This window comes from Bidens hawaiensis, unplaced genomic scaffold, assembly GCF_021521415.1.
Source record: "Bidens hawaiensis isolate Kalapana, Puna unplaced genomic scaffold, B.hawaiensis_p1.1 tig00002380_1, whole genome shotgun sequence".
Taxonomy (NCBI): Eukaryota; Viridiplantae; Streptophyta; class Magnoliopsida; order Asterales; family Asteraceae; genus Bidens; species Bidens hawaiensis.
This window is the reverse complement of record NW_027491129.1, coordinates 1,682,828-1,695,630: the sequence shown is the minus strand read 5'-3', so window position 1 is coordinate 1,695,630 and position 12,803 is coordinate 1,682,828. Positions and strand designations below refer to the sequence as shown.

The 12,803-nt window shown below is 33.6% G+C and overlaps 1 protein-coding gene and 1 pseudogene across 1 annotated transcript; one reads left to right on the top strand and one right to left on the bottom strand.

The window, feature by feature from the left end:
* The first annotated feature begins 4,345 nt into the window (after positions 1–4,345).
* LOC143619040 (ubiquitin-like protein-NEDD8-like protein RUB3) lies at positions 4,346–5,121 on the top strand (annotated as a pseudogene).
* A 321-nt stretch (positions 5,122–5,442) lies between these two features.
* Positions 5,443–11,824, bottom strand: LOC143619050 (long chain acyl-CoA synthetase 7, peroxisomal-like). Its single transcript, XM_077091078.1, has 23 exons — positions 11,611–11,824; positions 11,026–11,086; positions 10,874–10,951; positions 10,727–10,798; positions 10,561–10,642; positions 10,378–10,483; positions 10,230–10,306; positions 10,106–10,150; positions 9,936–10,022; positions 9,205–9,294; positions 9,044–9,123; positions 8,741–8,834; positions 8,240–8,328; positions 8,077–8,165; positions 7,474–7,603; positions 7,264–7,382; positions 7,045–7,168; positions 6,872–6,958; positions 6,472–6,575; positions 6,307–6,392; positions 6,151–6,237; positions 5,980–6,066; positions 5,443–5,678 (listed from the first exon to the last, which is right to left on the bottom strand). Exons 1-23 carry the CDS (start codon positions 11,759–11,761, stop codon positions 5,583–5,585), a joined length of 2,121 nt encoding a protein of 706 aa, XP_076947193.1. The 5' UTR covers positions 11,762–11,824; the 3' UTR covers positions 5,443–5,582.
* Between the last annotated feature and the right edge of the window lie 979 nt (positions 11,825–12,803).

Below are 12,803 nucleotides of genomic sequence, written 5' to 3'. Positions count from 1 at the left end.
ATGGAATATGTCATCGACAAATATGATTTCGTTTGAGTAGTTAGATGCTGATATGGATTAATTGTGTGTTCAAATTGGTTTGATCATTCATGAACAGTGCTGCATATTTCAGATAATGCATGCTAATATTATGTCTTCGAGTAGTAACTTTAGTCACGAGTGGTTGCTGCAACAGTTCATCGAGGCAAACTAAAATTTGAGCAGTTATGGATGTGCAAATTGGTAAAACAGCAGGGATATTCAAGTACTTTTGCTGTTGTTTGGTACAATTTGTTATTGCATAACAGCTCCAAAGGGTGTTTGGTAACTTTCAATGCTGAAATTTGATTAAACGAGCATATTTACAGCAACAAGGACAAGGGTAAATCAATAAATGTGCAGCTTGTACAAATTCTTGTATGTAGAAGATGTTAAGTGTTTGAGCAGATTCATAATCGTCAATCCTGATGCTTCACGAGTACATGGCTGTTGTTGAAATATTATTTCATGAACAGGGGTAACAAGGGCAAAATGGTCACTTCAGAATGTTAGTTTTGTAAGAGTACATTTGATGCTGTCACAAGCAAATAGAGCCATTCATGAGCAGAACTTGTTCTCGAGTACTTAGTGTTGAAGATGTACGAGCTGTTGATGCAGATTTTATTGTTGCAGATCCATACACAAACAGTTGTTGATCATTTACTTGGTTGTTGTTATGCGTTTTGCTGATGTGCTGATATGAACAGAGACAGTTTTGCTTATATGAGTTTAATGGTTCACGAGCTGATGTAAAACTTTATTCAGAAATAGAAGATAAATGTTCGACAATTTGTTGATATTGAAAACATTTTTTTTTGCTGTTTGCTGCTGAAGTTTTGGTTACAAAGAGATCGGTTGCTGTTATAGGTTATTCATGTGTAGCTTCAGGGGCATTATTATACATACACAAACAACTAACATGATTTCCGAGTAGACGAATTGAGTTAACTCAGTTGATGCACAATGTTGCTGGGGTATTTTCGTCTTATTACTGCTGGTGTATTCATGTCAGTTGTTTTGATTGAATCATCAGTTGTTTTTGAAACTACTGATTGGCAATGGTCAACACTTGAATTTTGACCAGTCAATGTTGTAATGGTAATTGTTTGATCCCATTCAATGAGTCATTTGTTTGATGTCAATTTCTAATTTTATCTTGAAACAAAAATTTGTTTGAATCATTCAAGTTTTGAGAAATAATTGAATGGTTATGATTAAAAAAACTGAGTTTTACCACTTGGATCAGCAAATGAAAGTGGTTTGAATCCTTGTGATGCATCAGTTGTTTGATACCGGTTCTCTATATCATCTTGACTAACAAGTTTTAGTGAAACAACTGATGAAACTTATTTTTGAAATATTGCTTCTTCTACTTCAAGTTCATCAACACAATTGTAAGGGGTAATTGGAGTATAATTCTAAGGTTTCTCAATATGATTATATCCAATACCAAATTTCACATTATTGCTGGGTTTTGCTCAACAGCATTTGAAAACCCTTACTGGTTTTAATCCATTTGTGGCAGTTTACTTGACATTGTCTAATGATTTCTTGCACTAATTGCATTTGTTTAACAGGTTGTCATCATAAGCGTATTTATCTGATAAGTCATGCTTTAATTTCAAAAACTTTCATTTAATTTGACATTCAAGTCATCTTTAGATATTGAAACTACTTAGTCAAGTTCTACAACTTGATTTATCAATTTTAACTTAGCAAGTCTTATGTTAGCAAATGCAATAATGCAATTATTTGAACACAATTTTTGACAAATCTTAGAAGTTACCTCATCAGCAGCCGTTATAAGTGCTTTGTCATCAGCTGTTTGTATATCAACTATTATATCATTTGTCATAAGCACTTTCACGATTTCATTATTAAAATCATCTTTCAATTTTCTTTTCATCATTTGATTCAACTTCCACAACCACAAGAGCAAGATCTTGTGTGCTCATATTTTAGGCAAGCTGATCCAATTTACAAATTGCTGAAACGAACTGAAAAATCGCTTAAACGAGCTGTTAGGTGCTGAAACGCGTGCTGAAACAAGCTGTTAATTGCTGAAACGAACTGAAGAATCGCTTAAACGAGCTGTTAGGTGCTGAAACGAAATGAAAATTCGCTTAAACGAGCTGTTAGGTGCTGAAAAGAACTGAAAAATCACTTAAACAAATTGTTAGGTGCTGAAACGAAATGAAAAATCGCTTAAACGAGCTGTTACGTGCTGAAACGAACTGAAAAATCGCTTAAACGAGCTGTTAGGTGCTGAAACGAACTGAAAAATTGCTTAAACGAGCTGCTAGGTTCTGAAACGAACTGAAAAATCGCTTAAACGAGCTGTTAAGTGTTGAAATGAACTGAAAAATCGCTTAAATGAGCTGCTAAGCGCTGAAATGAACTGAAAAAACGCTTAAACGGGCTGTTAGGTGCTGAAACGAACTGAAAAATCGCTTAAACGACCTATTAGGTGCCGAAACGAACTGAAAAATCGCTTAAACGAACTGTTAGGTGCAGAAACGAACTGAAAAATCGCTTAAACGAGCTTTTGCTGTTAAAACGGGCTGCAACGTGTTAAAAACGCGCTGATCCGTTTGTCAAAAAAAGCTGACCCGAAACTCGTTTTGATCTGTTCCGACCTTGACCCGTTCTAACCTGAACCAGTTAACCCTAACCAGTTCTGACCCGAACCAAAACAACCCTTTTTTTAAGTGACCCGTTTCGACTCTAACCCGTTTTAACCCTAACCCGTTCCGACCCATGACCCGTTTCGACCCAACCCAACCCATTTGTCACCTCTGCCTGACAATATAACTAAAAATATTGTAATTTATTGCAATTTTCATAAATAAAAGTTGGACATTTTTGCTTTTTCTTTCAATTTTTGCAATTTATTGCAATTTTCTGAATTTTGTTTTGCAAATTTTCGGAATTTTAAAATTATATTTCGCATTTTTACGCAACCTTTGAAAGTTTAAAAGTTATTATGCAAAGTAAAAAACATTAAAAAATAAAAAAAAAAAAACCTATATTACCTGCTATCCAGGTAAAATATCTAGGCTCGGAACAAAAATAAAAGTTCAATGACCTGATTGGAAAAAAGTTTTTATCAGTGACCTAATTAGAACAACTTTCAAAGTTGGTTACTATTTTATGGAGTAATCCCCTAAATTAATTAGTAAAATTAGTAAAAAAAATTGATTATAATGATTATGTTTATCTTAAATTGAAGTATAAAATTATATATACAACAGAAATAAATAAAGGTATATTTTATTATAAAGATATTTTTAATTTAATTATTGTTTAAGTTACATTTAAAGATTTTTTAGTTAAATGTATTAAGTTAAATCAAAACAATAAAATTGTATTATGCTAATTTTACTAATTAATTCTACTTTTGACTGAGGATGATATGACAACATTGTTATTGTATAATAGGGAAATATGTTCTAATTATCTTAATTTCTTATGCAGGAAGCACATCTCAAAAAAATGATTTAATAGTATGTTCATTGGGAGCATGCAAGTAAAGCTATGAACTTTAACTTTTTATTATGTAACACTCATGGGGTGATCTGTTAAAAAAGTGTTGAATAACCATTAAGTCTTAATTTTCTCTTGTGCTTTTTATGTTGATTTAACTAAACTCGATAAAGATTGTGAGTCGTGCGGGTTTGGGTGAGGATTTATTTTGAATGGTACAACTAATGTTCAACAATAATTTTCCTAATGTCTTTGTCTTTTGACTTCTCGTGTTATATATTTGTTTCTATTTCAGTGATTCTGTAAGAAATTAGACATTTTGGATGTTGTAAAATTTTTTTGGCATATAACACATGACTTTATTAGATGATGAAGTTTCTATTAATATGTCTCTTTTGTTTCATGGTTTAAGTTAAAAAAATGTTTTAAGTTATCATTTTATATTGTTTGCCTTTGTATGATTTTTTTTTTCAATAAACAACAGTGTATACCTTATAATTAATGTAATATTATTCGTTATTAAAAATAAAACATTTTTTAAAATATTTATTTTAAAATATTCAGCATACATATATATGACGTTTTTTTTAGATTTTTCACATGTGTATAACACGGGGTACTAAGCTAGTTTATATAATATAGTAAGGAGAGCCACATATTTTCTCCTAAAATTTACACTAGTGGCACATGCTACAACGAAGTGCCAAAGGACCACAATTCCTTGCATTTTCTCCATATTTCAACCATCAAATCGGTAAAATTCTTTCTCTCACACACACAAACAAACAACACAATAGATTGAATGCAACATTTTCTAACACTTTGTTCTTGAATTTCTTATCTTCATGATGCGGACAAAGGCATGTCCTTCACACTTGAAGTTGGCTACTTTGATACCACTCAAGAAATCAAACAAAAGGTGACAAACTACATGGCATTCCACTTCAACAACAAACCCAAAAATTTGACGGCAAAACCCTACCAGATGATCTCAACATTCAATCGCCCCGACATCTTAGACGGCTCACGTCTTAAGCTTATCATTGCCACCACTGATCTTCAACAGCCGTCACAAGCCACCATCGAAGAAACCCATTCACCACCTTCTGCCGACAAGATGAAAATCATTGTGAACCCGTCTGGTGTGTCAATGGAAATGGACAAGAATGATTCAGTTCTAAAGATTAAAGAGAAGATGAATGAAATGGAAGGGATCCCGTTAGGCAGAATAGTTGTTTATGCAAATGGGAATGGCATGATCACAAGAGTTTGCATGAGTGCCAAATATGGTTCGGAAGTGGATATGACATGCACTGCCTCCTCGTGGTTTAAACATGAAGAAGATGAAGGTGTATGTTATGTAAAAATGTGGGGAAAAGATTGCACCGGAGGTGAATCCATCTAGCAATGTGAGCGAGTTGACAAAGGAGCTGGAGAAGGTAAGACATCAAGGGGTGGGATTTAAGTTCTTCTGGAGAAGGTAAGACATCAAGGGGTGGGATTTAAGTTACTTGAAGAAGGATATTTCTTCATATACAAACAAAATGTGATGGAAGATCACGAGTTGGACAAGATGATGTCATTGAAATCTTTAATGGATGTATCACCTTTGGATCTTGAAAACACATCATCATTTATATTTACTTTGGGGCCGACTGACTTTGGAGCTACCTTGTAAGCTATTATGCGACCTGGAACGGCGCATGGGTTCAAGTGACAAACACAACCCTTACATAAATGCAGATCAGATGCGTGCATCAAGCCCAAAGTTGGTCCGACTTACCCTTGACGCAAGTGAGGGCATCATGCACCAAGTTTGCTCATTTATTTTACTTTTCCTTCATCATTATTTCTAATAAATTTTTAGATTTAAGGTGATTTAATATTGAGGCTAAAAACGTGAGAACCTACGAGATCTGAGCCATTTGAAGGATGATCAAATAACTCTCTAAAAAAAGCATTTTTTTTTAATTCCCTTTTAAACAGCAAAAACAAATGCGAGTGAGTTACTAGAAACAAAAAGAGAAGGTTCACTAATAAAAATGGTCCTTTACAAGATAGCATCCAAATGTAATTCAACCTCATAGCGGTTTAAGGGTGGGATCCGTTGTTGAGAGCTCTGCATACATGTTCGATATTTCCTTTGCAAAATACGCCTTTGCCTGCGGTCTCTTCACCTGAAACAAATGCATACCCCAACTCCTTAAAAATTTATTTCTCTTTTATTTGCTTGTGATGAGTATTGGATTATATGATTATTTAAGGTTTATTAGTATGAGCCCACGGCCCTAGTTAAAGTTTTATTGGGTGGCTAAGAGACTTTGTTTATGATGATTGCTAAAGATTGTCTTATTATTGTGTAAAGATCATAAGAAACACTATAAACCTAAGTTGGACCCCGTGGGCTCATACTAATAAACCCTAAATGATAATATATTCCATTATGTAAAGATCTAAGATAAACAATGATAACAATACCTTGAAGGTTGGAGTAAGAAGACCATTCTCCACAGTGAATGGCTCTGGCGCTAAGGTCACAGCTTTTGCAAACTCAAAGCCTCTCAGCTGCAGAAAACAAGATACTTATATCAGATGTGATAAAAATATATTAAACTCAAAAGTGAGACTGAAACTAACTGTCAAAATCACCTGAGCTTCTCTGGCTACAGCGTCCATTTCAGCTAAAACAGCTGCCTTTGCCCTTGGATCATTACATAATTGTCCTAAATCATCATACTGCATAAAACGCATTTCCATAAATCTTACAACCAAAAACTATTTTTAAAGCAGTAGAGCTGAAAGTACCTTTATGCCCTCAGATGCCGCCCATTCCTTCATTACGTCTGGATCAACAGATATGATTGCTACCAAAGATGAGTTCAAGCTGTCACCTATATCAGACATGAACAGTCCGCATTATAAAAGTAGCTAACGAGTGTTTTGATAGCAATATGATGATTAGTTTCTTACCATACACAAAACACTGAGCAACAAATTTACATTTAGCATATACATTTTCAATTTTATCAGGTGCTATGTACTCTCCTTGTGCCAGCTTAAATATGTTCTTTTTCCTGTCGCAAACAAAAATAAACTTTGAATAGATTATCAAAATTCAGTGCACAAACACCATCATTGCAAATAGGGGTGTAAACAGGCCAATTAATTATGTAAATATAATCACTTTTTTTTTGGATATTAACACGTATCCTTTTATTTTATAGAATAGATATATAACTACGTGATATACATTATATGTGGGTAATGTGGTATTATCTTATTAAAAATAACAATATACGTTATGTTGGATATAAAACTATAATCACAAATACATACCTCAAATTATTTGAGAGTTTATAATGAGCTTTACCTGTCAATAATTTTAAGGCGGCCTCCAGGTAACCACATACCAATGTCCCCTGTATGAAGCCAGCCCTCATCATCAATTACTTCTCTTCTGCTCAATCATTTCAAACATCAAATCAGTTAAACAAACCAACACAGTTTCATTTTCCAAAACAGAAATTTAAGTTAGTTACAAACGTTTGGACTTCATCTTTGTAGTAGCCTTGAAAAACACTAGCCCCCCTCACACAGATTTCTCCTCGAGGGTTCGGTTGATCATCAGAAGTGTAATTCATTTCAGGAACATCAGCTAGTTTTACTTCTGAAAAGATGCTCAAAATTGAAAAAAAACAGAGTTAGAAAATACTGCATTTGCTGGTTTATTATAAAAAAGAATAGGAAAAAGAAAAAACTGACCGCATGAAGGATTAGGAGAACCAACATGGCCAGTCAAGTTATCAGTATCTTCCATGACAGTTATGATACATGCAGTTTCAGTCATGCCATAACCTTCAATAACTTGACACCCAAAGCATCTGTAATATTTAATTCAATAATGACAAATGTTCACGATTATTAGTTAGTAAAGTAAAAGATAGTATGAATAGAATAGATTATTTAACTTACACTTTTAGAAAGTCCATGATATCAGGAGATAAAGGTGAAGCACCTGAGCCCAAGAAACGAACCCGCCCTCCCATTTTTGCCTTTATTTTATTGAATACCAATCTATCCCAAATTGGTGATGGCTTTCGACCTACACATACACAATCATATTCTTAACGTCTCAAACTTTTAACAGTACCTTAGATATGATTACAAATATTATACTATTTCAACAGTAATAATTTCTTTTTTAAATAAGTGATTTGAGATGATTTCTGTTTAATAAACAGGCCTGATTTTGTATTTCGTTTGCATCTCTTTATTGTTATTAACATTATCATCATAATTATTATTTTGTTAGGGATTTAAGTTCTAAGTAGCTAGAGTTTTGCTATAATCATAAAACCTAGAATCCTAGATAACTACATCTTAAGATATTAAAGATTAATTGCAAGTCTATTTTAAGCTAAACTGCAAATTCGATAGGTACTGTGATATGCTCCCTATGTGTATATATTTACAAAATTTGATCAATGAAATTGAAAGCTGAAGAAATATTTCATGATCTTCAACTATTTTTAAATGCAATGTTGCTAGTATAGACATATAGAGATGAAAGCATACCACTCATTATTGCCTGCTTCTTGGAATTGTATGCAGCATTAAATAATCTTTGCTTTAAAACCCCTGACGTGTTTACAGCATTCACAATCCTATACGAAAACAACACAGCAAGCTTTAACATTTAGAATAAAATGGTTTAATTGTGTATTTGAAATGGGTGTACCCGGCATATATTCTATTGTGAAGACGAGGAACACTGCAGAAAATTGTTGGTCTGAGAACCGCCAAGTCGTCCATCAATTTTAAATTATCCTACACACAACACAGACAAATAAGAAAAAGTGCCAAAATATATGTACAAAAACTTTATTATAACATAAACAATCTAATCTGTTTTAGTAAAACCAAAAGACTGCCTGTTTAAAATGGTTAAACAAGTTTCGTGTGAGTTTCGATTCGTGACAGAAACTGTCACCTCCTCATTTATGCATTTGAATACACTTGTGATAACTTTCAACCTGTTTGGCCCCTTTGACCCATTTTCTTTTTAGCTAAATCCATAAGATCCACTACAGATAAAACATAATCCTAATAGACCAATGTATATGGATCAAAATTGGCATCACTAATGCACACCATCATATATATTTAACATTTATGCAAACAGAAGGAATAGTAGATCTCAATTATAAAACTAAAATCAAGCAACAAATGTGACACATACCCCTTGGTAAAAACCAACAGCAAGACCACAGTATACTGACATAATTTGATTAGCTCGCTCGTAGATATGCGCCAACGGAAGATAAGATATATAACTGTCCAAAATAGCAATTAAAATAAACAATTAATAAAGCAAAAGGCTGTTATGCATTTTAAGTACATTGAAAGCGACTTTCGACCCGTTTTCATTTTAACAGGTTAGAATTCAACTTTCACCAATCAATAATTTAACTCATACACAGATCTAACTTGCCAAACTTAATAAGCAATGATCAATATATTTAGTAATGAAATAGAAGCACACATGTCTGATGAGTAGAACTTAATCATCAGGGTCGAGGCTGCAACACTTGCAATCAGATTTTCATGTGTAAGAACCACACCCTGCACATATAGCATTAGTAAAATGATATAAATTTTTCTCTAGTCAAGCCTGTAAATATAAGTAAAACTAAAAAACGCCACCTTTGGTGTTCCAGTAGTGCCACTTGTGTAGCATATCGTAGCAATTTCAATTGCTTTTGGAGGACAAACAGGTTTCAAATTACTATGACCCTACATGAAAATCAATTGCAAATAATATTAGAAAGGTTAACACTTATTAATCATCAGTTAAAACAATAAAAGTTGTGGAAATGGTCCCCGTTGTATGAGAGCATATTGCAAGTTTTTGTTCCAAGATATAAATATTGCAAACTTAGTCCAAACATTTGTGAAATGGTTGCACATTTACCCCCCACTGTTAATCTGAGTTAGTTTTAATAAAAATGATGTCATGCGCCATTCATGTGAGGGTAATTGTGTCTTTTCAAACATTCCATTCATGTGAGGATACTCTTATCAAACTCCAGAACTCCCAAAGTCGCCGTTACCACCTTTGATTATGCATTAAACCTTCGATTTTGCACTGATAGAAGGTGATGAAGTTGACACTAGGAGTTGTGTAGTTTGAAAGAGTATTTTATTAGGGTTACAAATTTGAAAAGACAAAATTACCCTCACACGAATTCCTCATGATATTACTTTTTCGTTAAAACTAAACAGGAGTGACGGTTGGGAGTGGGGACTAAATGTGAATGTATGGACTAAGTTTACCGTTTTTAAAATAAGGGGACCAAGCTTGCAATATGCGCAAACCACGGGGACCATTTGCACAGTTTTCTAGTTAAACAAATATAATAAAACTTTGAACTAACCTGGCTGACAAGTTTTGAATATGATACAAGTTGAACACCCGATGTTGCTGGAAGTGAGGGAAGGTGTTCATCAGTCCCCCCAACAACCTGCCACATGGATATCAGAACTTAATATTATTAAATAGCAAAGTGACATTTATATCAACAAATGATTGATTTAGAAAACATACCACTATTATGCGTACACTACTAATTTCAGATAAGAAGCTCAACAACTGCAAGTTAAGAAAACAATCAACTCTTCAAGGAAGAAAGTTTCATACAAATGTGATCTTGGATATAAATCTAACTTACAACATTCAATGTATTTGGCACACAAAAAACGGCCTGCACATCAGCATGATTTATGATATACTTAACAGCATCAGGACCTACATAAAGCAGGAGTATTAAACGATTTACATTTAATTTGATTTTTATTTACCAAAGCACACTTACACACCAAGAGTGTCATATAAAGGCACCGAAACATACGAGTATGCTGAACATGCGTGATCAACAACCAGCCACTCGGGTCTGTTTATAAAATAAAGTCCTACACGTGCTCCCTGCACCAAAACAACCACTCAGTATATATGAGAATAAGTAAATTAAGAGAAAAAAAAAACAAAACAAATGTACATACTTTTGATAATCCATGATACAGGAGACCAGATCCTATTGCAGATTGAGCTGTGGCTGTTTCTCCATATGTCATCCACTTGTACCTTCAGGTACAAGTTTAATATATATGTTAATAGCTACTTTAACCACCAATACCGGAAGTATATGTATATCATTAATACACTCACTCTCCAACAGTTCCATCTACTCGTACACGTGAACCTAGGTACTTGTAATCCGGGAATGTATCAACGGCGTGTCTGAAAACAGTAGGCTTTATGTGAATACAACAAATGTTTAATCTAATTTCAACAGGGAATATGATTGAGGCTCACACAAAGTTATCATGCAACGTTTCAATCTCGGGATGATTAGGGAATCTGGTAACAAGCTTCAGAGGAGAATGTGCAGATCTGCCATGACTCTGATGTCAGTTACATGAATAATATAAAATTGTTTACTGGTATGTATGTATGTATCTAACAACCTGTACACATTCCACTTTCCGGACTTTAGTTTTTCCGGAAGAACAACACTATATCTCCGATCTGCAGAACATGGTATATTGAAGGTGAATCTTAAGTAATCAATTTGTGTAAGTCAAAGGGTAAAAGAAAGTCAAAAGATAGGTTTAGTTTACTAGTATGTCTATCTAGTTGTTTGAATTAGTAGATATTAAGTCACAGTATGTTTGCGAAGTTGTTCAACTTAAACTGATCAAACAGATAGTCGGTCCGCAAGTTTTAAAATAAAAGAAAAGAGTCGTGATCCGGAGATATTCATGTGTTTGCTATTGCTATGACTGTTGATTAGTTGGTTATATTGTTCACCTAAAAGTACCTAGGGCACTAACTAACTAACTAACTAACTAGCATCAAATAAAATATAATAAATAGCTCACTTTTACTTGTTCACTGGGTATGATTGATTGATTGATACTTGTTCACAACAATTAAGTTGAAGACGGACGGATCTCTTTATGATAAACATAATTTGCAATTTCATTACTATTATTATTATTATTACTGGTAGTTGGATAGAGTAATCAGAAAGGAAAGAAATTAATGATTACCGTCAACGAATTCACCGGCAGTAGCATTAAGTTGAATCTGCGAGGAGGAGGAGGAGAAGAAGGAGTTGGTGGAGTTCCGAATATGAGTTTGAATTGCAGTAAGGCGTCTGCTAGCAACTGAATTTGAATTTGAATTTGAATCATCCTCCATTATTATTAATATGAATATGAATATGAATCAGTTAAGGGTTTTGGTGGTCGAAATGAAATGATCGTCGGTTAATAATGATAATAATAATAATAATAATATAAAGAGTAAGGGGCACGCAAGTCTATGATGAAGGTGACTGAATAAATAATAATAATAATAATAATAATAATAATAATTGTGGAGGAGGAGGTGAAGGATATAGATATACATTGAGTCGAGTGAGATTTGGGGAATTGGATAAGCGTTAGGTTAAAAAAGATGAACCAACAAACAATTACATCACAGGGATTGAATGATGAGCCGTGTGGGGGTGTGTGTTCATGGGTGGGTATATTTGCATTACTAAACCAAAATGGGAGGGAGGAAAATCCAAATCCAAATCCAAATCCAAATCCAAATCCAAATCCAAATCCAAATATTAGTTCACTAATTGTCTTTTTCTTTTTAAAGATAAAGATAGAATATATTATTACTAGAATATATTATTACTAAATATATTGATCTAACTATTTTATTTTTATAGTTGACTACATGATGTGCAAGGCCACATAAAATACTCATGTCTCTTAGTATCACGTAAACATCGTATTATTCCCTTCATTTATTATTACTCCATCTCGACTAAGGAAAATAGTTTAACCCCGTTTAACTCTTTTAGTTATATTTAAAAAAATTCTTAATATTGTGTGTGAGTGTAGAAGATTTTACAGCCTTTTAAAACTTTAACCCCATCATGCCTTAACATCCTTTACCCCATGAAGAGAGTGGCGTTCCATTCAACCTTTATCAAATCAGCTTTAACGCCCTAGATATACCTCAGGACCTAACTAAACCACAAACACTTAAAAAGAAAATTGAGTCAATGTCTAACTAGGAGTTGAACGTATTTTATTTTGTTGTCACCAAACTAAACAAGAGAAGGTGAATACATTTGAGAAACGGGAATGTAATACATTTGAGAAATGGGAATGAATAAGTACACAAAAGATACGAGACATGGACTTAACGATTAAGTTTTCAAAGTGTTTGAACCACAGCCACT

Coding starts and splice junctions, on each gene's coding strand:
- LOC143619050 (XM_077091078.1), bottom strand. CDS start 11,761: ATGGAGGATGATTCAAATTCAAATTCAAATTCAGTTGCTAGCAGACGC. Junction 6,576..6,871: donor CGCCTTAAAATTATTGACAG/GTAAAGCTCATT, acceptor TGTTTGCGACAG/GAAAAAGAACATATTTAAGC. Junction 5,679..5,979: donor TTCTTACTCCAACCTTCAAG/GTATTGTTATCA, acceptor CATTTGTTTCAG/GTGAAGAGACCGCAGGCAAA.